This window comes from Pseudophryne corroboree, chromosome 3 (genome assembly GCF_028390025.1).
Source record: "Pseudophryne corroboree isolate aPseCor3 chromosome 3, aPseCor3.hap2, whole genome shotgun sequence".
Taxonomy (NCBI): domain Eukaryota; kingdom Metazoa; phylum Chordata; class Amphibia; order Anura; family Myobatrachidae; genus Pseudophryne; species Pseudophryne corroboree.
Window position 1 is genome coordinate 41,188,321 of NC_086446.1, and position 25,466 is coordinate 41,213,786.

At 46.5% G+C, this 25,466-nt stretch overlaps 1 protein-coding gene across 1 annotated transcript in view; it reads right to left on the reverse strand.

Annotated features, from left to right (window-relative positions):
- LOC135054654 (zinc finger protein 271-like) overlaps positions 1 to 25,466 on the reverse strand; it is a 502,501-nt gene that overhangs the window by 426,982 nt on the left and 50,053 nt on the right. Inside the window, exon 2 of the mRNA XM_063957894.1 lies at positions 16,631 to 16,748. Within this exon, the coding sequence (XP_063813964.1) occupies positions 16,631 to 16,703 (73 nt within the window). The 5' untranslated portion in view covers positions 16,704 to 16,748. The remainder of the gene's footprint in view (positions 1 to 16,630; positions 16,749 to 25,466) is intronic.

The window sequence follows — 25,466 nt, forward strand, 5'->3', positions numbered from 1 at the left end:
CAGGATTGTGACATCATCTTTCCAGCCCGCTTATGAATTTTTCAAGGCAAAGACTTTAAAGACTTTATTTCTGCTCAATATGCACTGGCGTTTCTAGATAAGGAGACCTCGACGCCTGCTGATACCTGATTTAGGACCCTATGTGCCCGCACTTACTGCGGGTGCCCTGCAGTAAATGTGAACACCTCTGCCTGTCAATCAGGCAGAGGTGTTCGTGGGGCAGGAGGGGGTAGCAACGCTCAGTTTGATAGGCGGAGACGGATCATTGCAGAGGCAGCGTTACTAAAAAGGAGGCGTGGTGGGGCAAACAGGGGGCATGGCATGGGCGTGATCGGGCAGCTGCGTGACATCACACGTTGCTCAAATGAAAAAGATGGAGGCAGCTCTCCTGCCATTGCAGCCAGGCTGTGCTGGCAGGAGGATTCCTACTTTCTCCAAACACCCTGAAATCGCGGTGCAACCGCAGTGTCAGCATGGTCACAGGGGGAGGTGGTGGGTAGCATGCTGGGCGGCCTTGCCCTGCCATAGTTGGCCTCCAGCATGCGATCCAAAAGGATTGCAAATTCTGCCAAAAAGCAGAATTTGCAATCCTTACTGGTTAGGGTCCTTAGTCCACCGCCTATATAATATGACGCATAATTCCTTATTCATTATGTTATTTTTGTTGTTGTCATAGATCTGACATCTAGTATGTTTAGTATTCCTCTATAGGGATGCCCGTATTACACTTATTGTTCACTCACCCCCCCCCCCCCCCCCCCCCCCCGAGGATCACTTAACCTGCTGGCTTTGGTCCCTTTTCTTTTGGATGAAGTTTTAGCTATCCCATCACCTTTCCTTTTTTGTATTTACCGTTAGTCATTCACCTGTTGTTGCAGAAAATTTTGTTGTATTTTTGTACAACGGTTGCTGCATGCTCTGCAATCTCCTCCTTTATCTTCCATCTTTTTCTTTTTCTCTCTTCTATTGTTCTGTCCCACACCGCCTGTTCACCTGTGGTCACCATCTCTCAGTATTAGTGACTGTTTATATGCTCTTTATTGATTTTCAAGCTTTGCTTTTGGGTCTCTCGGCTGATGACTTGTTGGCCATTTCCTCCTCTCATGACTGACATTACATTTTGCTCCTGGAATGTGCATGGTATTATTATAAACTTATTACTTATCTTAATCTGATGAAGGTTGATATAACATTTCTGCAGGAAACGCATCTTACTGATACAGAACATCAAAAATGATCAATGCTCCAACAGAAAGTTTTAGCCTTTTCCTCAAAATCCAAAGGTGCGGCCATATTGCCTCGAGAGAATCTACTGGTTACAGTAGTCAGTCAGGCGGCAGATACATTCTAATTGTGATTGAATTATTTGGCTCTACATATACGATATGCTGTCATGAACCGAGGACTAACCTCCGGTGAGTCTCCGGTGGCTGTCTAATGGCTTGCGGTACGGCGGCGGATTTCTATGGGGATTGCTGGTGTGTTGCAGCCAAGGGTAAGTGGGTGACTGTGCGGCCTGCGGCGGCTGGATTGCTGTGCGGGGAGGCTGTCTGAGCAAGGTCCCGTTCTCTGGCATGTGTGAAGTGCTGGGGGCTGCCATGTTGGAGACCAATTTACTGTGTGCCAATGAGATTTAGTCTCTGGTCACTTCCAGCCAATCATGGGCTGGCTGCTCAGGTAAAAGGGGTCAGTTCAGACTCAGACCTTGCCAGTACTTTGTTTCGGTCCCAGTACAGGTGTCTTAGCTCTGCGCTCCCACAGGTTCACCTGTGTGCCTTTCCATTGTCTCTAGGATTTCCTTTCCATGGAATTGTCACCTCAGCTGCCATTTGCTGCACAAGTGGTTACCCCGGTCCCGCGGGCCACAGCTTGTTATTTAGGATGGGGCCTCCTGGAGTCTTATCTGATAGAGTGTACCTCAGCCACGCCTAACAATTATCCATTCTATAAAGCTCATTCAGTGTTCTTCAGCCACGCCTAACAATTATCCATTCCACAAAACTCCTTCAGTGTTCTTCAGCCATGCCTAAAAATTAGCCATTCTACAAAACTCCTTCAGTGTGCTTCAGCCATGCCTACCAATTATCCATTCTACAAAATGCCCTCAGTGTTCTTCAGCCACATCTAACAATTATCCATTCTACAAAGCGCCCTCAGTTTTCTTCAGCCACGCCTAACAATTATCCATTCTACAAAACTCCTTCAGTGTTCAGCCACGCCTAACAATTATCCATTTTACAAAACTCCTTCAGTGTTCTTCAGCCACATCTAACAATCATCCAGTGTACAAGCTTTTCAGAGTTTTTTAGCCACGTCAAACAATCTTTTTTATTATACAAACTCTTTCAATTAACTCAGCTCCACGAATATTCTGCATTCAAGTCTTCTGGAATTCTTCATCTTTGTTCTTCAGATTTTTGCTCTTATATTTCTTTTCTTTAATAAAAGTATATGAAAGAAACTACATTCATCCTCCTCGTTTTCTCCTCACAGAAGCATTCACTTCCTCTGCTAACACTCATCCAACGGATTCACAAGCTCAGCAGTTTGTGACATATGCATTATATATGTACCTACCTCTTATGAGGAGTCTTTTTCCTTAACATGCTTATGCTATTATATCCAAGATACTTGTTTGAGTTTTAGCGGAGACTTCTATATAGTTGCCTCTCATTGTATGGATCGCCAGTCACAAGCCTCTACTCCTTTTAGAGAAAAGAAATTAGGTATCCACTACCTCACCCCTACCTACACCTCATTAATGTGTGGTGTTTACACATCCCACTGATAGGGAATACACCTTTTATTCTTCACCCCACAAGTCAGTCTGTAGAGTTGATTATCTTTTATTGTGTAACGCCCGTGTATGTAAAGTGAAATCCTCAGCTATTGAAGTTTTAAGCCTCACTGCCCACTCATTAATTTGATTTACTATTAGCCCTTCTATTTCCTCTGGTACATTCTGTTCCTGGCGCATATTTAACATCTTCTACTAAATTTAAAGACTCCCCACAAACCTTTTGGAATAACTATGGTTTTACCAGTGACGTACATTCCAGTAACGCCTTCTGTATTGGCTGGCAGCAAAAGCTATTATATGGGTGACATACTCTCCTGTACAGCTCATCATAATAGACACCAGTTGGAAAGTATATGTAAGGCGCAGATTGCACTGACAGAAGCATACCAAACCCTCCGCCACTCCTCTACACCTTCCTCCAAAAAGGCTTTTGAGGAATGTTGAATCCATTATGATGACCTTGTACAACACGCAGGGGATCGCAAAATACGTAGTAATAAATATATTTTTCTTATTTATGGGGACAAAAATGTCAAACGCCTCTCTAATTTACTTAGAGGAGATAGGACTGATTCTGCTATCTTGGCTTTACAAGAAACAGAGGGAAAATGAGTGCATAGTGGAATGGCCATTTTGGTCGTCTTATACCAATTTTACTCAAATTTATATGTGCAGGAACCAATCCAGGAAGATAACAAAACTTCTTTCTGGAACCGTATTTCCTTTCCTCAACTCTCGTTCCGAAAGTGAATCGCTTACATCTCCCATTACTGAGCAAAGTACTATCTACAATTAAAGGACTTAAACCCGGTCAGTCCCTGGAACTGGATGGTCTTACTGGGGAATTCTACAAATGTTTGCGGTCCTCTCTGGTTGCTCCTCTTACAGCATTTTTCAATTATATCTTAGGTAGTCATACTCCTCCTCCATATTTCAATGATGTCATTTTAAAAGTCCTGCCTAAACCCAGTAGAGATCCCTCACTGCCAGGTTCTTATCACCCGATCTCGCTACTTAATATGACTATAAACTTTTGACAAAAAATTCTAGCTGGACGATTTAAACACACAGTTCCATCTCTAGTACATAGCGACCAGACAGGCTTTGTTTGGGGTAGAAACTCTGTTTTCAATATACGGAAGGATATATCTGTCTTACAACATTTTGATGATATACAGGGTGACACTCTTAATGTCCTTTCATCACTTGACGCTGAGAAGGCATTTGACCTGGTAGTGTGGGATCATCTTTTTGAAACCCTAAATTAATGATTTTAGCTCCTCTGAAGAATATAAAATTGACAAAAATCTGAGATCATCTCGGTTACAAGGCCCAATTTACTTCTGCAATGTCTCCTCCCAAGTAGCACTTGAATTAAATTGAAATAATAGGATTTTAATTACCGACCGGTAAATCCTTTTCTCGTAGTCCATACAGGATGCTGGGGTCCACATTAGTACCATGGGGTGTAGACGGGTCCACTAGGAGCCATTGGCACTTTAAGAGTTTAATAGTGTGAGCTGGCCCCTACCTCTATGCCCCTCCTACTAGACTCAGTCTAGAAACTGTGCCCGAGGAGACGATCAACTTCGAGAGAAGGATTCTATAGATAGTGGCGAGATTCACACCAGCTCACACAAACAAGGCAAACCAAGCTAACTAGCCTGAACACTCAGCAATAACTGAAAACATTACTTAACCAAGTAATAACGCAGTACGTAACAAAGAACAAATCAGTACTGAACCAAGTAACCACTGCCCAGCATCCTCTGCGGACTACGAGAAAAGGATTTACCGGTAGGTAATTAAAATTCTATTTTCTCTTAGGTCCTAGAGGATGCTGGGGTCCACATTAGTACCATGGGGATGTACCAAAGCTCCCAGAACGGGAGGGAGAATGCGGAGGTTCCTGCAGAACTGATTGACCAAACTTAAGGTCCTCAGAGGCCAAAAAATCGAACTTGTAGAACTTAGCAAACGTGTTCGACCCAGACCAAGTAGCCGCTCGGCAAAGCCGAGACACCCCGGGCAGCCACTCAGGAAAAACCCACCTTACGAGTAGAGTGGGCCTTAACAGATTTTGGACACGGCAATCCTGCCGCAGAATATGCATGCTGAATAGTGAACCCGATCCAATGAGAAATTGTCTGCTTAGAAGCAGGACACCCAATTTTCTTAGGATCATACAGCACAAACAGAGAGTCCGATTTTCTGTGATGAGCCATTCTCTTCACATAGATCTGCAAAGCCCTCACAACATCCAAGGAATTTGATGTAATTGAGGAGTCAGTAGCCACTGGCACCACAATAGGTTGGTTGATATGAAAAGCCAACACAACCTTTGGAAGGAACTGCTGACGCATCCTGAGCTCAGCTCTATCTTCATGGAAGATTAAGTAGGGCTTTACAAGACAAAGCCCCCAATTCCGACACACATTGAGCAGAAGCTAAGGCCACGTGAGAAACTTGACCTCAGCCTCCTGTAAAGGCTCAAACCAATCCAATTGTAGGAAATGAAACACCACGTCAAGATCCCAGGGTGCTGTCGGCGCCACAAAGGGAGGCTGGATGTGAAGAACCCATTTCAAAAAGTCTAACCTTCAGGGAGGGCAGCCAATTGTTTCTGGAAGAAAATGGATAAAGCTGAAATCTGGACCTTTATGGATCCCAAACGCAGGCCGATATCCACACCTGCTTGCAGGAAGAGGAGAAACTCCACTGTAGGAAACTTCTTGGACTCACACTAAGACACATTTTTTCCAAATGCGATGATAATGTTAAGACATTACTCCCTTCCTAGCCTGTATCAGGGTAGGAATAACCCTGCTTGGGAATACCCTTCCGAGCTAAGATCTGGCATTCAACCTCCATGCCGTCAAACGTAAGTCTTGATAAGCGAACGGCCCGTGTTGCAGAAGGTTTTCTCGAAGAGGAAGAAGCCTTGGATCTTCCAGCAATAACTTCAGAAGATCCGCGTACCAAGCCCTCCTTGGCCAGACTGGAGCAATGAGGATCCCTGAACTCTTGCTCTTTTTACAAGCTTTAGAATCCTTGGGATGAGTGGAAGTGGAGGGAACACATACTGTCTTGAACACCCACGGAGTTACCAGGGCGTCCACCGCCACTGCTTGTGAGTCTCTAGACCTGGAACAGAACCTCCGAAGCTTCTTGTTGAGACGGGAGGCCATCATGTCTATTTGAGGTACACCCTAAAAACTTGTCAACTCTGCGAACACCTCCGGATGAAGGCCCCACTCTCCTGGACGGAGATAGTGCCTGCTGAGGAAATCTGCTTCCCAGTTATCCACTCCCAGAATGAAGATTGCTGACAGCGCCACCACGTGCCTTTCTTGTCACCTCTGACATTGCAGCTCTGCTCTTCGTCCCGCCTTGTCGGTTTATTTAGGCCACCGTCGTTACATTGTCTGACTGCACTTGAATGGCCTGATCTTGTAGAAGGTGTGCTGCTTGTAGAAGAACGTTGTACACGGCTCTTAGTTCCAGGATGTTTATTGGAAGGGATTCCTGACTTAACCACATTCCTTGGAAGGTTTCCCCTTAGGTGACTGCGCCCCAACCTCTGAGACTTGCATCCATGGTTAGAAGTATCCAGTTCTGAACCCCAAACCTGCGGCCCTCCAGAAGGTGAGGCAGTTGCAGCCACCAGAGGAAAATCCTTGCTTTCGGCGACAGACGTATCCTCTGGTGCATGTGTAGGTGAGATCCCGACCACTTGTCTAGGAGATCCAGCTGGAATGACCGAGCATGAAATCTTCCATACTGTAGAGCCTCGTAGGAGGCAACCATCTTCCCCAGAAGGCAAATGCACTGATGAACAGATACCCGGGCAGGCTTCAAGACATCCCGGACCATTGATTGTATCGCCAACGCTTTCTCCACCGGCAGAAACACCCTCTGCATGTCCGTGTCGAGGATCATCCCCGGGAAAGACAATCTCCTTGTCGCTCCATATGTGACTTTGTAAGTTTCAGGATCCAACCATGTTCCCTGAGCAGATGAATCGTGAGAGCAATGGACTGTCACAACGTCTCCCTGGATGACATTATCAGCAGATTGTCCAGATATGGAATTATGTTCACTCCCTATCTGCGGAGAACCATAATCTCTGCCATCACCTTGGTGAACACCCTCGGTGCCGTGGAGAGACCGAATGGCAGTGCCTGGAACTGATAGTGACTGTCTTAACAGTGCAAATCTGAGATAAGCTTGGTGTGGCGGCCAAATCAGAATGTGGAGGTACGCATTCTTGATATCCAGGGATACCAGAAACTCTCCCACCTCCAGACCTGAGATCACCGCTCTGAGACTCCATTTTGAATTTGAACTCCTTTAGGTAAGGATTTAACGATTTCAAGTTCAAAATCGGTCTGACCGAACCATCCGGTTTCGGTACCACGAAAAGGTTTGAATAGTAACCTATGTGTTGCAGATGGGGTGGAACTTGAACAATGACCTCTGACTTTTCCAATTTTTGGATGGCTTCCTGTAGGATAGCCCTTTCAGTCAGTAAAGCTGGCAAGCCTGATTTGAAGAGTCGGTGAGGCGGGAGTTTTTGAAACTCCAGCCTGTACCCCTGGGACACAATATCCTGTATCCAGGGATCCAGGCCGGATGACACCCAGACGTGGCTGAAATGTCTGAGTCTCGCACCCACCAGCCCGTTCTTCAGGCTGTGCGGTCCACCGTCGTGTTGAGGATTTTGAGGAACCAGAAGCAGGCTTCTGGTCCTGGGAACATGTAGGCGCAGGCTTTTTGGATTTTGCTCGACCACCTCTAAAGGTAGTAGGGGGCTTGGACTTCTTTGTCTTTGCGGTCCGAAAGGACTGCAATGGTAATGAAGAAAAGGGTTTCTTCGCAGAAGGAGCAGCTGAGGGAAGAAAGGTCGACTTACCTGCGGTTGCCGTGGAAATCCACGCATCTAGCGCTTCCCCAAATAGAGCCTGACCTGTGAAGGGTAGGTTCTCAACATTTCTCCTGTATTTCGCGTCTGCAGACCATTGGCGTAGCCAGAGTCCCCTGCGTGCTGAGACAGCCATGGAAGATATCCTTGCATTCAGAGTACCCGGTCCTTCATGGACTCCACCATAAAACCCGCAGAATCCTGTATGTTACGTAAAAACAGTTCAATGTCACTTCTATCCATCGTATCTAAGTCCTCTAGTAATGTGCCTGACTACTTTATTATGGCTTTAGAAATCCATGCACAAGCAATAGTGGCCTTAACACCACTCCTGAAGCCGTGTATATGGATTTGAGCGTAGTGTCAATCTTACGATCAGCCGGTTCTTTTAACGCGGTAGATCCAGGGACAAGTAAAAACACCTTTCTTGACAGTCTGGAGACAGATGCGTCAACTATGGGTGGGTTTTCCCATTTTTTCTATCCTCCTCAGGGAAGGGAAAAGCAACCAGAACCTTTTTCGGGACCTGGAATATTTTCTCCGGGGTTTCCCAGGACTTTTCATTAATAATGTATTTAATTCTTTAGATGCAGGGAAGGTTAGCGAGCCTTTCTTATTGTCTGTGAAGTAAGCCTCCTCAACCTGCTCAGGTGATGTGTCAGTAATGTGTAACAAATACCTAATGGCCTCAATCATGAGCTGCACCTCCTTTGCAAGGGATGCCGCCCCCTTAAGCACATCCCAATCACCGTCCGCCATGTCATGTCGGTATCCGTGGCGGCCTTCATAATCTGGGCAAGTGCATGTTTCTTTGGGTAAATACTTGGGGATTTATAAGTATTAGGGACAGAACGTGACCAAACTTCCATAGATTTCTTTCAAACCTGAGTTTCAGTCTCAGTAAGGGCTACCCTAGTAGAAATCTGATATCATTCTCTTAATGGAAGCCAGCCATTGGGGCTCAGATTCAGGAGCCTGAAACATGGTATTACATTCCTGAGTACATGGAATGGATTCCTCTGGAGAAGATACATCCTCTGCAGCATAAGACACAGAGTCCCTGGACATGGCTATGTGAGAAACTTGCATACACCCACACAGTAAAATGTCAGACAGTTTCCCTGAAGTACCTTCAAAGGAACACAGAGTTTGGAGCCAGCACACACACAGCGCTATATCAGGCAGTTACAAATTAAATACCTGGCGCTGACTGTGTACCCTTAATAGACTACACAGTAAACTACCGCCCCCCCTTCTACAACCCCCTGGTACCGCACAGGATAGTTGGAGTCGTGTAGAGGGACAGTGCTCCCTGTCAGCGTCTCAGTCTACAAATCTGTGCAGGGATAAAATGGCGCTGGTGAGCTGCTGGGTCTGCTCTGAGCTCCGCCTCCCCGAACACGGCGCGTCTTCCCGCACTGTGAAATCTTTATACTGGCTGGAGGTATGGTGCTAGCAGCATTACCGAGGTCCCCGATAGCCTGAGTGACAAGTTTAGGGTATTTGCACTGGCTCAGGGCGCCCCTCCTAGCGCCGCACTGTGTACCGCTGAGCCTCCGGAGTGCAGTGTCAGTACTGCGCTCCCACCCTGTTGCTGCCACACTCCCCACCGGAATCTGCTGGCTCTGTTAGGGGGTGGCGGCATGCTGCAGGAGTGAGCGGTCGCCTCGGGCAGCTAACGCTCATCACCCACAGGAGTTCACTGTCCTGTCAGCGGAGATAGTGGCCATTAACCTCTGTTGCCAGGAGCCTCCCTGTGTCTAACTCGAAGAAAAAAATAAAACTAGAAAAACTCCTAGGAGCTCCCCTAGCTGTGACCGGCTCCTCCGGACACATTTTCTAAACTGAGTCTGGTAGGAGGGGCATAGAGGGAGGAGCCAGCCCACACTATTAATCTCTTCAAGTGCCAGTGGCTCCTAGTGGACCCGTCTATACCCCATGGTACTAATGTGGACCCCAGAATCCTCTAGGACAGTGATGGCTAACCTTGACACTCCAGCTGTTGAACTACATATCACAGCATGCACTGCTAGTTTTATTTGGCCATGCTAAAACTGATGCAGGGCATGCTGGGATGTGTAGTTCAACAACAGCTGGAGTGTCAAGGTTAGCCATCACTGCTCTAGGATGTAAGAGAAAATTAGGTATTTTTATTTCCCCTTCCATTCATAAAATGTATTCTGCCAGCTTCTCCGTGGTCATTGATAGGATTGGATGGATCTGCCTGTCATTAATGGGAAGGAGAGCAGTGGTTAAAAACATTTTATTTCCTAAACTTGCTTATCCCTTTACAAATGCTCCCTCTGGTGCTTTCAAGATTAGATGACCTTCGGTGGACGAAAGCCTTTTCTAAATGTATATGGAAAGGGAAAAATCCTAGAATTTCCAAACTAAAGATGATTCAACCAAAGTCTAGAGGAGGCCTTCATCTCCCAGATATTCAGACGTTTTCTAAATAAGCATTTTGTTATATTTCCCACTGTTCACGATTGTCTCGTTTCACTAGTTTACCATTAGAGGAAGAGCTATTTTCACCATTCTCTCCTGCCGCCCTTCTGCATCTGCCCCGTACATAACGTCCTAGAGGTATACTGTCACATATTTTATTTACAGACAATTATAAGACTTGGGTGACTATTAATACATGTTTACATGCAGATCTGCATTGATCCAGATATGTTCCATTTTCAGGCAACCCTGACCTCTTACCCTCTCTTACAATAGTTCACTATCAGACATGGAAAGATAAAGGTATTCCAGCATTTCAGGAAATCTTGGGGCACTATTTATTCCTAGCAACAAATGTGTACAAAGTACAATCTCCCACATTCCCTATTTTTCTTATACCTACAGTCCAGACACTATGTGTTTAGTAACCTTCCTCCTAAAGTTTCCCGTTTACCTGCAACTCCATGTCCTCACGCTAGCTTCTCTATGTCTGTTGAATAGTTTATTTTCATGTTGTATGAAGTAACAGATTGAATTGGATTCAGTTTAATAAAGAATTATTTATTCCAAAGACCACGCCTTTGTACAGACTGAGAGACAGCATTTGTTTCTCTCAGGGTTACAGGAAGATAACTTGAAATTTGATGGTGCACTTATTTTAAAATACTTGGTTACACCCAATCCTTTTACCACACCCACTGATCTCATACATTCTCTATGCTCTTATTCAGAAAAGATTGTAACATTTGTGATTCGCAATCCGGCCGATTATCGAACGACTATGTAGGTGCAGCGTTCGCATTGCGCAAGCGTTAGGGAAAATAGCAACATATATTATGTACAGATCATGAGCGCAATGCAGCCGCTGTTTGACTGACAGGAAGTTGGCGTTTCTGGGCGGAAACCTGCTGTTTTCTGCTGTGTCTGACAAAATGCAAGCGTGCCCAGGCGTTTTTAAGGAGGCCCTCTGACGTCAGCGATGACCACTTCCAGCATTTGTGTCACATGAATTGTGGACGACCTTGCCTGGAGCAGATAGGAAAAATCTACGATGTTCCGATAACTGTGTATGGTTTTGTGATCAACCCACATATTGCGATGCATTAGCAATTTCTGCAATGGTTGTTTTCAAAATCTTTCTCTAATTGGCAAAACCATGTGCACTGCAGGTGGGGCAGATGTACCATGTGCAGATAGTTAGATTTGGGTGGGTAATATTGTTTCTGTGCAGGGTAAATAATGGCTGCTTTATTTTTACACTGCAATTTAGATTTCCGTTTGAACACACCTCACCCAAATCTAACTCTCTCTGCACATGTTACACATGCCCCACCTGCAGTGCACATGGATTTTCCCATTAGAGGAAGATTTTCCTTTTGCGATCGACCTTGAATTAGACCCATAGACGCTTATATAACACTATGGTCTGTTATTGATGTGGAGAGTGGTGCCCATATCTACTGGCAGGGACAAACTGGGGCTCCTATTTGGATTGGGCTTTTGTAAACTTGCAAGCGCACACCACGGGGGGGGGGGGGGGGGGGGGGGGGTAGGCGCAAGGACATGACACACGAGGATGTGCTGTGAGTCAGTGGGGCGTGGACTTATTTCCATGGAGACAGACACTTTGGGAAGTAGGGGCAGCTAAACCAGAGGCTGCGCTGCACACGGCCTTCCCATCTCTCTGTGGAACTGGATGAAACCACCAGTCCATTGGCACTTCTGAAATATGCCAGAGGTGACAGATGGGCAGTCCGGACCTGTCCAATGCAATAGAGAGTGTTGCTACAACCCTGTTGTGTATCAGATCATAGTAATGCTTTACTCCTGTGTGATTTCTGATGTTTAACTAGATACGATTTGCCTGCAAAACTTTTCCCACACTCAGAGCATGGAAACGGTTTCGCACCTGTGTGAGTTCTCTGATGTGTAACAAGACGTGATTTGAGTGCAAAACTTTTCCCACACTCAGAGCATGGAAATGGTTTCTCACCTGTGTGACTTCTCTGATGTATAACAAGTTCTGATTTATGCAGAAAACTTTTCCCACACTCAGAGCATGGAAATGGTTTCTCACCTGTGTGACTTCTCCGATGTCTAACAAGATGTGATTTGAGTGCAAAACTTTTCCCACACTCAGAGCATGGAAATGGTTTCTCACCTGTGTGACTTCTCTGATGTATAACAAGCTGTGATTTGAGTGCAAAACTTTTCCCACACTCAGAGCATGGAAATGGTTTCTCACCCGTGTGACTTCTCTGATGTATAACAAGCTGTGATTTGAGTGCAAAACTTTTCCCACACTCAGAGCATGGAAATGGTTTCTCACCTGTGTGACTTCTCTGATGTATAACAAGCGGTGATTTGTGTGTAAAACTTTTCCCACACTCAGAGCATGGAAATGGTTTCTCACCTGTGTGACTTCTCTGATGTCTAACAAGATGTGATTTGAGTGCAAAACTTTTCCCACACTCAGAGCATGGAAATGGTTTCTCACCTGTGTGAAATCTCTGATGTCTAACAAGTTCTGATTTACACAGAAAACATTTCCCACACTCAGAGCATGGAAATGTATTCTCGCCTGTGTGACTTCTCTGATGTCTAGCAAGCTCTGATTTGCATACAAAACTTTTCCCACACTCAGAGCATGGAAATGGTCTCTCACCTGTGTGAGTACTCTGATGTATAAGAAGTTGTAATTTGCGTGCAAAACTTTTCCCACACTCAGAGCATGGGAATATTGTATCACATGTATATATTTTATCACATGTATAAGCTGCACGATGTGTAACAAAATCTGAAGTATTAGATGAACAGTCATCGCGATTAGAGGGATCAGATGAAGTATCAGGTACTGGATGTATAGTTAGAGTAATGGGGATGTCTCCTGGAGAATCCTGTGTGATGTTATCTTCTATTTTACTTTCTGCAGACAAGATGAGATCTCCCTCCAAGGATTTCCTGCTTGTGCCTCCATCTGCTGGAAATAATATAACTATTATAATACACAGTTCTATATACAGTGCACACATATTACTCCGCTCTACAGAGAATAACTAGAAAATCACAGTATTCCCTGCCCCAGTGGAGCTAACAATCTATATTCCACATGACACACTAGGGTTCATATGTGTCAGAAGCCAAATAAACTACCAGTATGATTTTTGCAGAGGTGTAGGAAACACATACAAACTCCACACAGATAGAACCTTGGTTGGGAACTTAACTCATCACTAATGCTGCGAGACAACACTGCTCACCACTACACCACCGTGTCACTATTATGAATAATGCTTAGTTGTTCAATTTCAGCTTATAAACTATGACCACATTATTACAATTATAAATGTACTAACATCAAGTAAGACTCTGGGAGAACAGATAAAATATTGTCTTCTGCTCCCACAATCACAGATGTCATAGCCCCAGCCACAGGGACATGCAGATGGCACATCACCAATGATTATCTCTCCCCCACATAATGCAGACTTTGCTATGTAATGTATACAGACCAGCATTACAGAACAGGAAGCCTCTTCAGCTAGTGACATTGCTATACCACAATATCTATCCAGACTGCTCCCACACATACATACAGAACACTTGTGGGCTGAGCTACCAACATCTGCTTCCACACTACACAAAGTGCTCCAGGTGGATACGTATGTTGCAACAGCAGCCTCTATACGGTCCTCTGGTCATCCCCAGGTAGAATAGTCCCACCAGACTTATGCTAGTAAATTAAGCCAATAAGTCAATCATTATAGTGACAACCTAATTACTGTTGTATGAGATACACCAGAGAGTGTGGGGACGAGACTGGTCAGGTCTCTGGGCTGGTTACACACACAGTGACATGATGTGAGGGGAAGAGCAGGAGTTTAATAGGGGCTGATGGCTCCTGATGTATGAGATACACCAGAGAATGTGGGGAGGAGACTGGTCAGATCTCTGGGCTGGTAACACACAGTGAGATGATGTGAGGGGGAGAGCAGGAGTATAATAGGGGCTGATGGCTCCAGATGTATGAGATACACCAGTAAGTGTGGGGAGGAGACTGGCCAAATCTGTGGGCTGGTAACACACAGTGACATGATGTGAGGGGGAGAGCAGGAGAACAATAGGGGATGATGTCTCCTGATGTATGAGATACACCAGAGAGTGTGGGGAGGAGACTGGCTAGATCTCTGGGCTGGTAACACACAGTGACATGATGTGAGGGGGAGAGCAGGAGTATAATAGGGGCTAATGTTACCCGACTCCCACATTGAGCAGATACATTTCCCTCATTAGTCTGTACTGACAGAGGAGGGTGTAGGGGAAGAGACTTCTGTAGTGATGCAGCAAGGAGAATATGTGACTCTTTTATGTAGTAAGGATTATTACCTGTGCTGATATCTATAGGGATCTCCTCTTCCTTACACTTCTGATCTCTCCTCACATACGTCTCTACTTCCCAATCTGTATCTTCTGCCTTCATATCAGTAACATACGTCTCTTCTTCTCCCTCTATATCTTCTGCCTTCATATCAGTCACATACGTCTCTTCTTCTACCTTCATATCAGTCACATACGTCTCTTCTTCTCCATCTGTATCTTCTGCCTTCATAACAGTCACATACGTCTCTTCTTCTCCCTCTATATCTTCTGTCTTCATATCAGTCACATACGTCTCTTCTTCTCCCTCTGTATCTTCTGCCTTCATATCAGTCACATACGTCTCTTCTTCTCCCTCTATATCTTCGGCCTTCATATCAGAAAGGTGCTCATCCTGAATAACAACAAAATAACACTTTAGTAATGTCTGATTACTTTAAGACTGAACAACAGAATATCACTGTATAAGACACACAGCTTCTCTACAGATCATATAGGGATAGTGTGGCCGGAGATCCCATCAGCCACAGGGACAATGGCGTCAGAGGCATTGAAGGGGTTATTCCTCCGTGTAGGGCGCCATGTTACAGAGACAATGGGCGCTAGGCACCCCATTCAAATGTACTAACGGCGTCGGGAGCGGAGTGTTTAAAAATTTGTCTATGTTATATCACTGCGCTGTGCGCAGTTGGAGAGTTATACACTGCATGTTTTATAATGTATGTGTATCCAAGATGCTCTTAGTGACTACAGGATAAGTCATGGTACACTCTCACATAGGAAGTCATATGCTGAGTAACCTCCTAGTGTGATCAGATCTTTTGATGTGTTGGTCAGGGCACAGCAGGTAATGTGCTTGGGTTCTGCAGTTCCTGTGAGAAGGTGTAAGAGTGAAATGACCAATCCTTTGGTTACAGCACTTCCTGTGAAATGACACCTAGGTGGTCTTTTGGTGTGCCTATGCTATTGGGGAAATCAGTTTGTTTTCAATGATTTCCTGTATATTCACTCCAGATACGTGAATGGCAGGGGGAAACAATTTCTATACTTTGTATAAGTTGTTTTCCTGTACCATATGTTACAAATACAGACACTGCTGTATAAACTGTAGAATCTGTGTGATCAAAGGAGAATTGTAAATTACCAGGTGGTAAAGGAAGCAGTTTAAACGATATAAAACTTTGTGTGACAGGAAGGAGGAAATTGCTTTATTCATTTATATCCTTTTAAAATTTAATGTATTTATTTAAATTTTGTAAGATATCCTGATTGGATGGAAAAGACTCAGGGTGGGACTACCCCATGAGATTCAGAGCGGTTATACTGTATAAAAAGGGTTTTGCGAGCCTCAGGGGGATATACACCATCTTCTGTCTGCTCTGAACCTCTGTATTGCTGTTGACACTAGAATTAAGGAAGAGTTCTTTTTAGAACTATTTGAGCAAATAACAATCTTTTGCCTAAAGACGACCACTTCATCTTCTGACCTGCGGGGTTATGCCAAACATAGCCCCGTTATTCAGCTGTTTTGGGTACACCCAGAGTCTCCAAGCTCCGCCTTCCGCCAGCTACCATTCTGTGCTTGGGCAAGCGATTAGTGGGGATCAGTCAATGCCACACAGGTGTGGTAAGACAGCGTGTCGACGCATACACAGCAGAACCGTGGTTCCAGACGCCACAGGAAGGAGTCTGGTGGTGGCAGCATAGTACCCGCCCACTGTGCAGTGGGTGGAGTCAGTAACAGGCTGTTACTGAAGGTAAGCGGGAATCCCCTAATTGCTCAGATCCCTTGTGACCTGGACCCCATTCTGTGACGGCGGGATGCGAGGCGGTGAGTGCTGTCGCAGGTGTCCGGTCACAGATAGTCACTTTGGTATATTGGTGAGACCCTAAATCCCACCTACCTGATCCTCCTGTGGGATCCTGTGATTCTCCTCTGTAAAATCCTGGAAATACAGAGGATGGGGACATCTCTCTGGGGTAGCTCTGTTACTGGGTCCATCTGTAGCAAACACACAGTGACTGAGTACATTGTATATTTGTGATTATCAGATGATATGTGTGTATATAGGGGGCCCCCATACCTGCTCTCCCCTGTACAATACATGACAGTCTCCTCTTACCCAGTGATGTGAGGGGCCAGTGATTCTCCATCATCACGTCCTTGTACAGACCCCTGTGTTCCTCTATATACTCCCCCTCCTACATGGAGAGATAGACAGTGACATCCTGACACCTTATAGGCACCTGACACACAAATGATACACACTATAGAAAAAGAACATCCTCACAGATTATCCTGACATTCTTTGTGTTATGTTAGTCAATGTGAATTTAAGGAGATGCTACCTACTACCACAGTTTATACACACGGTCACGTCTCATATATAAAACACAAGCTTTTATTACAAAATATTAAAATAATAGAAATCCTCACAAAACAGCCCATAAATAACAAAAGCAGAGGGTATGGCAGACTTACCTAGATAACCCTCTTTCTTTGAAGTCCACAGGATCTACCTTGGGATATATAGTAGCGACAGCGGAACGGGCACCAAACAGCTAAGCTTTTCAGACTCCCAGGATGCAATGGGCTAGCCCCCTATATTCCCACCTCCTGGCTCAGGCAATTCAGTTTGTTCCAAAGCTCAAGGCAGGAGCAGTTCAAGAGGGAGACCTATTCAGGTGAGAAGAACATACACACACTTCTATACCAAAGGACAGGAAGAGGTTTGTAAGTGTACAGATTCTCAAATCAGGTGCCTCAGGGTGGGATCCCTGTGAACACTGTGGACTTCAGAGAAAGAGGGTTATCTAGGTAAGTCTACCATAACCTCTGCTTTCTCTATCTGGGTCCACAGTGATCTACAGGATCTACCTTGGGACATCCCAAAGTAGCTACTACTGGAGGGATGCTCCTGATTGCAAAGGAGAATCCTTCACCCAAATGCAGCATCCTGAGAGGCAAATGTGTCAAAGGCATAATGTCTAATGAATGTGTTAATGGATGACCATGTGGCTGCCTTACAAATTTGATCAGCTGAGGCGCCATGGTAGGCTGTCCAAGAAGGTCCTACCTTACGAGTAAAGTGGCCAGACACACTGGGCCTAATTCAGATCTGATCGCTGCTGTGCGTTTTCGAAGCACTGGGCGGGCGCTCAGCATCCTCTAAGGACTACGAGAAAAGGATTTACCGGTAGGTAATTAAAATCCTATTTTCTCTTTCATCATAGAGGATTTTGGGTTCCATTTTAAAACAAAGGGGATGTACCAAAGCTCCAAGTATGGGAGGGAGAGTGCTGAGACTCCCGCAGAACAGATTAACCAAACATCAGGTCCTCAGAGGCCAAAGTATCGAACTTGTAGAACTTAGCAAACGTGTTCAACCCAGACCAAATAGCTGCTCAGCAAAGCTGTAAGCCGAGACACCCCGCGCAGCCGCCCAGGAGAAACCCACCTTACGAGTAGAGTGGGCCTTAACAGATTTTGGACATGGCAATCCTGCCGAAGAATTAGCATGCTGGATAGTGAACCTGATCCAGCGAGAAATCGTCTGCTTAGAAGCAGGACACCCGACCTTGTTGGGATCATAAAGGACAAAGGGAGAGTCCGATTTCCTGTGACGAGAAGTCCTCTTCACATAAATCTTCAAAGCCCTCACAACATCCTAGGACTTGCAGGAAATTGAGGAGTCCGTAGCCACTGGCACCACAATAGGTTGGTTGATATGAAAAGTTGACACAACTTTAGGAAGAAATTGCTGACGCGTTTTGAGCTCAGCTCTATCTTCATGAAAAATCAGGTAGGGGCTCTTGCAGGACAAAGCTCCCAATTCCGACACACGACTAGCAGATGCCAGAGCCAACAGTGTGACCACCTTTCAAGTAAGAAACTTGACTTCCACCTTCTGCAAAGGCTAAAACCAATCCGATTGTAGGAACTGCAGCACCACATTAAGATCCCAAGGCGCCGTAGGAGGCACAAAGGGTGGCTGGATGTGCAGAACCCCTTTCAACAAAGTCTGAACCTCAGGGAGAGCAGCCAATTGTTTCTGGAAGAAAATGGATAAGGCTGAAATCTGGACCTTAATGGATCCCAAGCGTAGGCCCACACCCACTTGCAGAAAGAGGTGAAACCGTCCAGTTGAAACTCCACCGTAGGAAACTTCTTGGATTCATATCAAGACACATACTTCTTCCAAATACAATGGTAATGTTTAGACATAACTCCCTTCCTAGCATGGATCAGGGTAGGGATGACCTTCTTCGGAATACCCTTCCGAACTAAAATCCGGCGTTCAACCTCAAAGCCGTCAAACGTAGCCGTGGTAAGTCTTGATAGGCGAACGGCCCCTACAGGAGAAGGTCCTCGCGAAGAGGAAGAGGCCTCGGATCCTCCAGCAGTAATTCAAGGAGATCCGCGTACCAAGCCTGTCTTGGCCAGTTCAGAGCAATGAGGATTGCCTAAACACTTGTTCTCTTTATTAGTTTGAGAACTTTTGGAATAAGTGGAAGTGGAGGGAACACATATACTGACTGGAACACCCACGGAGTTACCAAGGCATCCACCGCCACTGTTTGTGGGTCTCTCGACCTGGAACAGTACCTCCGAAGCTTTTTGTTGAGGCGGAAGGCCTTCATGTCTATCTGAGGAACTCCCCACCGACTTGTTACCTTTGTGAACACCACCGGGTGGAGGCCCCATTCTCCTGGTTGGAGACTGTGTCTGCTGAGGAAGTCCACTTCCCAGTTGTCCACTTCCAGAATGAAGATGGCTGACAGCGCCAGCACCAGCACGTGCTTTTCTGCCCAGAAGAGGATTCTTGTCACCTCTGACATCGCCGCTCTGCTCTTCGTTCCGCCTGGACGGTTTATGTAGGACACTGCCGTTACATTGTCTAACTGAACCTGAATGGCTCGATCTTGCAGTAGATGTGTCACCTCTGACATCGCCACTCTGCTCTTCGTTCCGCCTTGATGGTTTATGTAGGACAATGCCGTTACATTGTCCAACTGAACCTGAATGGCCCGATTTTGCAGAAGATGTGCCGCTTGTAGAAGACCATTGTATACGGCCCTCAGTTCCAGAATGTTTATCGGAATGATGGATTTCAGACTTGACCACTTTCCTTGAAAGTTTTCCCCTTGGGTGACTGCTCCCCAACCTCTGAGAATTGCATCCGTGGTTAGAAGGATCCAATTCTGAATTGCGAACCAGCGACTTTCAAGAAGGTGAGAAGCTTGCAGCCACCAAAGGAGCGAAATCCTGGCTTTCGGCGACAGGCGTATCCGCTGGTGCATGTGTCCAGGAGATCCAGTTGGAAAGACCGTGCGTGGAATCTACCGTACTGTAAAGCCTCGTAAGACGCTACCATCTTCACCAGAATGCGAATGCACTGATGAACCGATACCCAGGCTGGCGTGACCAGTGTTAGGGTACAAGCGTCGGCCCAGGACGCACCTCACGCGCCAGCATAGTGTGTTCTTAGCCAGCTGGAGCGCAGCCTGCGAGAGCTGCGCTCCCACACTTGTGCCACCATACCGGCGTCATACTCACCACCTCTTCTTTCTTCTGGCTCTGTTAAGGGGTGGCGGCTGTGCTGCGGGAGTGAGCGGTCGCCTCGGGGGCTTGCGATCATCACCCTCAGGAGCTCAGTGTCCTGTCAGCGGAGATAGAGAACCATTAACTTCTAGAGTTGGTTCCTACTCCCCCCTTCAGTCCAACGAAGCAGGGAGGCTATTGCCAGGAGCCTGCCTGTGACCTAACAACTCAGAAAACAATAAAAACTAGAAAAACTCCTAAGAGCTCTCCTAGCTGTGACCGGCTCCTCTGGGCACCTTTTCTAAACTTGGTCTGGTAGGAGGGGCATAGAGGGAGGAGCCAGCCCACACTATCAAACTTTTAACGTGCCCATGACTCAAAGTGGACCCGTCTATACCCCATGGTACTAAAATGGACCCCAGCATCCTCTAGGAAGTAAGAAAAAAGAACTTTAGCTATCAACCATTTGAGATCCACTCTAATCAGTGGTTCAAAAGGAGCAACTTGAAGTGCCCTGATAATTCATTCTAGATCCCATGGAGCTGTAGCGGGGAACAAAAGGAGGTTGAATGTGAAGCAATACATGGAAAAAAGTGTGAACATCCTCTAGGTTAGCAATTTTCTTTTGAAACCATACAGATAATGCTGACACTTGTACCTTCAAGAAAGCTATACGGAGACCCTTGTCCATTCCTGCTTGAAGAAAATAAGATTGTAAACCTACCGGTAATTCTTTTTCTCCTAGTCCGTAGAGGATGCTGGGGACTCCGTAAGGACCATGGGGTATAGACGGGCTCCGCAGGAGACATGGGCACTCTAAAGACTTTAGATGGGTGTGCACTGGCTCCTCCCTCTATGCCCCTCCTCCAGACCTCAGTTAAAGAACTGTGCCCAGAGGAGACGGACAGTACGAGGAAGGGATTTTTGTTAATCTAAGGGCAAGATTCATACCAGCCCACACCATCCACACCATATAACATGAAATATACGTAACCAGTTAACAGTATGAACAAAACAGCATCAGCCAAAGATTGATCTTAACTGTAACATAACCCTTATGTAAGCAATAACTGTATACAAGCCTTGCAGAAATATACCCGCACTGGGACGGGCGCCCAGCATCCTCTACGGACTAGGAGAAAAAGATTTACCGGTAGGTTTAAAATCTTATTTTCTCTTACGTCCTAGAGGATGCTGGGGACTCCGTAAGGACCATGGGGTTTATACCAAAGCTCCAGACCGGGCGGGAGAGTGCGGATGACTCTGCAGCACCGATTGAGCAAACATGAGGTCCTCATCAGCCAGGGAATCAAACTTATAGAATTTTGCAAAAGTGTTTAAACCCGACCAAGTCGCCACTCGGCAAAGCTGTAATGCCGAGACGCCTCGGGCAGCCGCCCAAGAAGAGCCAACCTTCCTAGGGGAATGGACCTTTACCGAATTTGTTAACGGCAATCCTGCCGTAGAATGAGCCTGCTGAATCGTGTTACAGATCCAGCGAGCAATAGTCTGCTTAGAAGCAGGAGCGCCAACCTTGTTGGCTGCATACAGGACAAACAGTGCCTCTGTTTTCCTAACCCGAGCCGTCCTGGCTACATCAATTTTTAAGGCCCTGACTACATCAAGGGACTTGGAATCCTCCAAGTCACCCGTAGCCACAGGTACCACAATAGGTTGGTTCATATGAAACGATGAAACCACCTTAGGCAAAAATTGAGAACGAGTCCTCAACTCTGCTCTATCCACATGGAAAATCAGATAGGGGCTTTTGTGAGATAAAGCCGCCAATTCGGACACCCGCCTTGCAGATGCCAAGGCCAACAACATGACCACCTTCCAAGTGAGAAATTTTAATTCAACCGTTTGAAGAGGTTCAAACCAGTGAGATTTTAGGAACTGTAACACCACGTTAAGGTCCCATGGTGCCACTGGGGGCACAAAAGGAGGCTGGATGTGCAGCACTACCTTTACAAAAGTCTGGACTTCTGGGAGAGAAGCCAATTCCTTATGAAAGAAAATTGATAGGGCCGAAATCTGTACCTTAATGGAGCCTAACTTTAGGCCCATATCCACTCCTGTCTGTAGAAAGTGTAGAAAACGGCCCAGATGGAAATCTTCCGTAAGAGCATTCTTGCATACTTCCTCCAGATACGGTGATAATGTTTCGCAGTCACCTCCTTCCTAGCCATTATCAGAGTAGGGATGACTTACTCTGGAATACCTTTCCCAGCTAGGATGTGGTGTTCAACCGCCATGCCGTCAAACGTAACCGCGGTAAGTCTTGGAACACGCAGGGCCCCTGCTGCAACAGGTCCTCCCTGAGAGGAAGAGGTCACGGATCTTCTGTGAGCATTTCCTGAAGATCTGAATACCAGGCCCTTCGAGGCCAATCTGGAACAATGAGTATTGTCTGCACTCTTTTTCGTCTTATGATCCTCAATATTTTTGAGATGAGTGGAAGAGGAGGGAACACATAGACCGACTGAAACACCCATGGGGTCACTAGGGCGTCCACCCCTACTGCCTGAGGGTCCCTTGACCTGGCACAATACCTCCGAAGCTACTTGTTGAGGCGTGACGCCATCATGTCGGACATCATGAGGATGTCCCTAATGACTTGTTATCTCTGCAAAAACTTCTTGATGAAGTCCCCACTCTCCTGGATGGAGATCGTGTCTGCTGAGGAAGTCTGCTTCCCAGTTGTCCTCTCCCGGAATGAAGACAGCTGACAGAGCGCTTATGTGATTTTCCGCCCAGCGAAGAATCCTGGTGGCTTCCGCCATTGCAACTCTGCTCCATGTCCCGCCTTGGCGGTTTACATGAGCCACGGCTGTGACGTTGTCTGATTGAATCAGAACCGGTAGGTCGCAAAGCAGATTCTCCGCTTGTCGTAGGCCGTTGTATATGGCCCTCAATTCCAGTACGTTGATGTGTAGACAAGCCTCCTGGCTTGACCATAGCCCATGAAAATTTCTTCCTTGTGTGACTGCTCCCCATCCTCGGAGGCTTGCATCCGTGGTCACCAGAACCCAGTCTTGAATACCGAACCTGCGACCCTCGAGAAGGTGAGCACTCTGCAGCCACCACAGGAGAGACACCCTGGCCCTGGGGGACAGGCTTATTTTCTGATGTATTTGTAGATGGGACCCCGAGCACTTGTCCAGAAGGTCCCACTGAAATGTCCTCGCATGGAACCTGCCGAAGGGGATGGCCTCGTGGGCCGCCACCATTTTTCCCAGTACTCGAGTCCAATGATGGACTGACACTCTTTTTGGTTTTAGCAGGTCTCTGACCATGTTCTGGAGTTCCTGGGCTTTTTCCACTGGGAGAAAAACCCTCTTCCGATCCGTGTCCAGAATCATTCCTAAGAAAGATAGCCAAGTCGTTGGAATCAACTGTGACTTTGGTAGATTTAGAATCCAGCCGTGCAGCTGCAGCACCCTCACGGAGAGCGACAAGCTTTTCATCAATTGATCTCTCGATCTCGCTTTTATCAGGAGATCGTCCAAGTATGGGATAATTGTGACTCCTTGCCTGCGCATGAGCACCATCATTTCCGCCATTACCTTGGTGAAAATCCTCGGGGCCGTGGAAAGCCCAAACGGCAACGTCTGAAACTGGTAATGACAGTCCTGTACAGCGAATCTCAGGTACGCCTGATGAGGAGGATATATGGGAACATGAAGGTATGCTTCCTTTATGTCTAGTGACACCATAAAATCCCCCCTTCCAGGCTGGAGATCACTGCCCAGAGCGATTCCATCTTGAATTTGAACTTTTTTAAGCACAGGTTTAGGGATTTTAGATTCAGAATGGGTCTGACCGAGCCATCCGGTTTCGGGACCACAAACAGGGTTGAATAGTACCTTTTCCCCTGTTGGACTAGGGGAACCCTGATAATCACTTGCTGTTAATACAGCTTTTGAATTGCAGCTAAAACCATTTCCCTCTCTGGGGGAGAAGCTGGCAAAGCCGACTTGAAAAATCGGCGAGGGGGCACCTCTTCGAATTCTAGTTTGTAGCCTTGGGATATAATTTCCATCGCCCAAGGATCCACGTCTGACAGAACCCAGACCTGGCTGAAGAGTCGAAGACGTGCCCCCACCGGCGCGGCCTCCCTCAGCGGAGCCCCAGCGTCATGCGGTGGATTTAGTAGAAGCCGGGGAGGACTTCTGCTCCTGGGAACTAGCCGTCGCAGGCATTCTTTTCCCTCTACCCTTACCTCTGGCGAGGAAGGAAGAGCCCCGACCTCTTCTGGACTTATGCGACCGAAAGGACTGCATCTGATATTGTGGTGTTTTCTTTTGCTGTCGGGGAACATAAGGCAAAAAAGAAGATTTACCCGCGGTAGCCGTGGAAACCAGGTCCTCGAGACCCTCCACAAATAAGACCTCACCCTTGTAAGGTAAAACTTCCATATGTCTTTTTGAATCGACATCCCCCGTCCATTGGCGGGTCCATAGGGCTCGCCTAGCAGACACAGCTATGGCGTTGGCTCTTGAACCTAACAGCCCAACGTCTCTCGCAGCGTCTCTCATATATAAGGCTGCTTCTTTAATGTGACCCAAGGTCAATAAAATGGTATCCCTATCTGGGGTGTCAATGTCAGATTACAAGATATTTGCCCACGCTGCTAATGCGCTACATACTCATGCCGAAACTACAGCCGGTCTGAGCAAGGCACCCGTATGTGTATAAATTGATTTTAAGGTCGTTTCCTGTCTGCGATCAGCAGGATCCTTGAGGGCTGCCGTGTTTGGAGATGGTAGCGCCACCTTTTTGGACAAGCGCGTTAAAGCCTTGTCCACCCTGGGCGAGGATTCCCACCGTACCCTGTTCTGCGCGGGGAAACGCTACGCCATAAGAATTATCTTAGGAATCTGCAGTTTTTTGTCTGGAGTCTACCAAGCCTTTTCAATAAAGCGTTCAGCTCATGAGACGGGGGAAAGTTTACCTCAGGTTTCTTTTCCTTAAACATGCATACCCTCGTGTCAGGGACAGAGGGGTCATCTGTGATGTGTAAAACATCTTTTATAGCAATAATTATATAATGAATACTTTTGGCCACCCTTGGGTGTAACCTCGCATCATCGTAGTCGACACTGGAGTCTGAATCCGTGTCGGTATCAGTGTCTGCTACGTGGAACTGGGGACGTTTCTGAGACCCTGAAGGGCCCTGTGACACAGCCAAAGCCATGGATTGACTCCCTGTTACTTCCCTGGACTCTGCTTTGTCCAATCTCTTATGTAATAAAGACACATTTGCATTTAAAACATTCCACATATCCAACCAATCAGGTGTCAGTGCCGCCGACGGAGACACCACAATCATCTGCTCTACCTCCTTAGATGAGCCTTCCGCTTCAGACATGCCGACA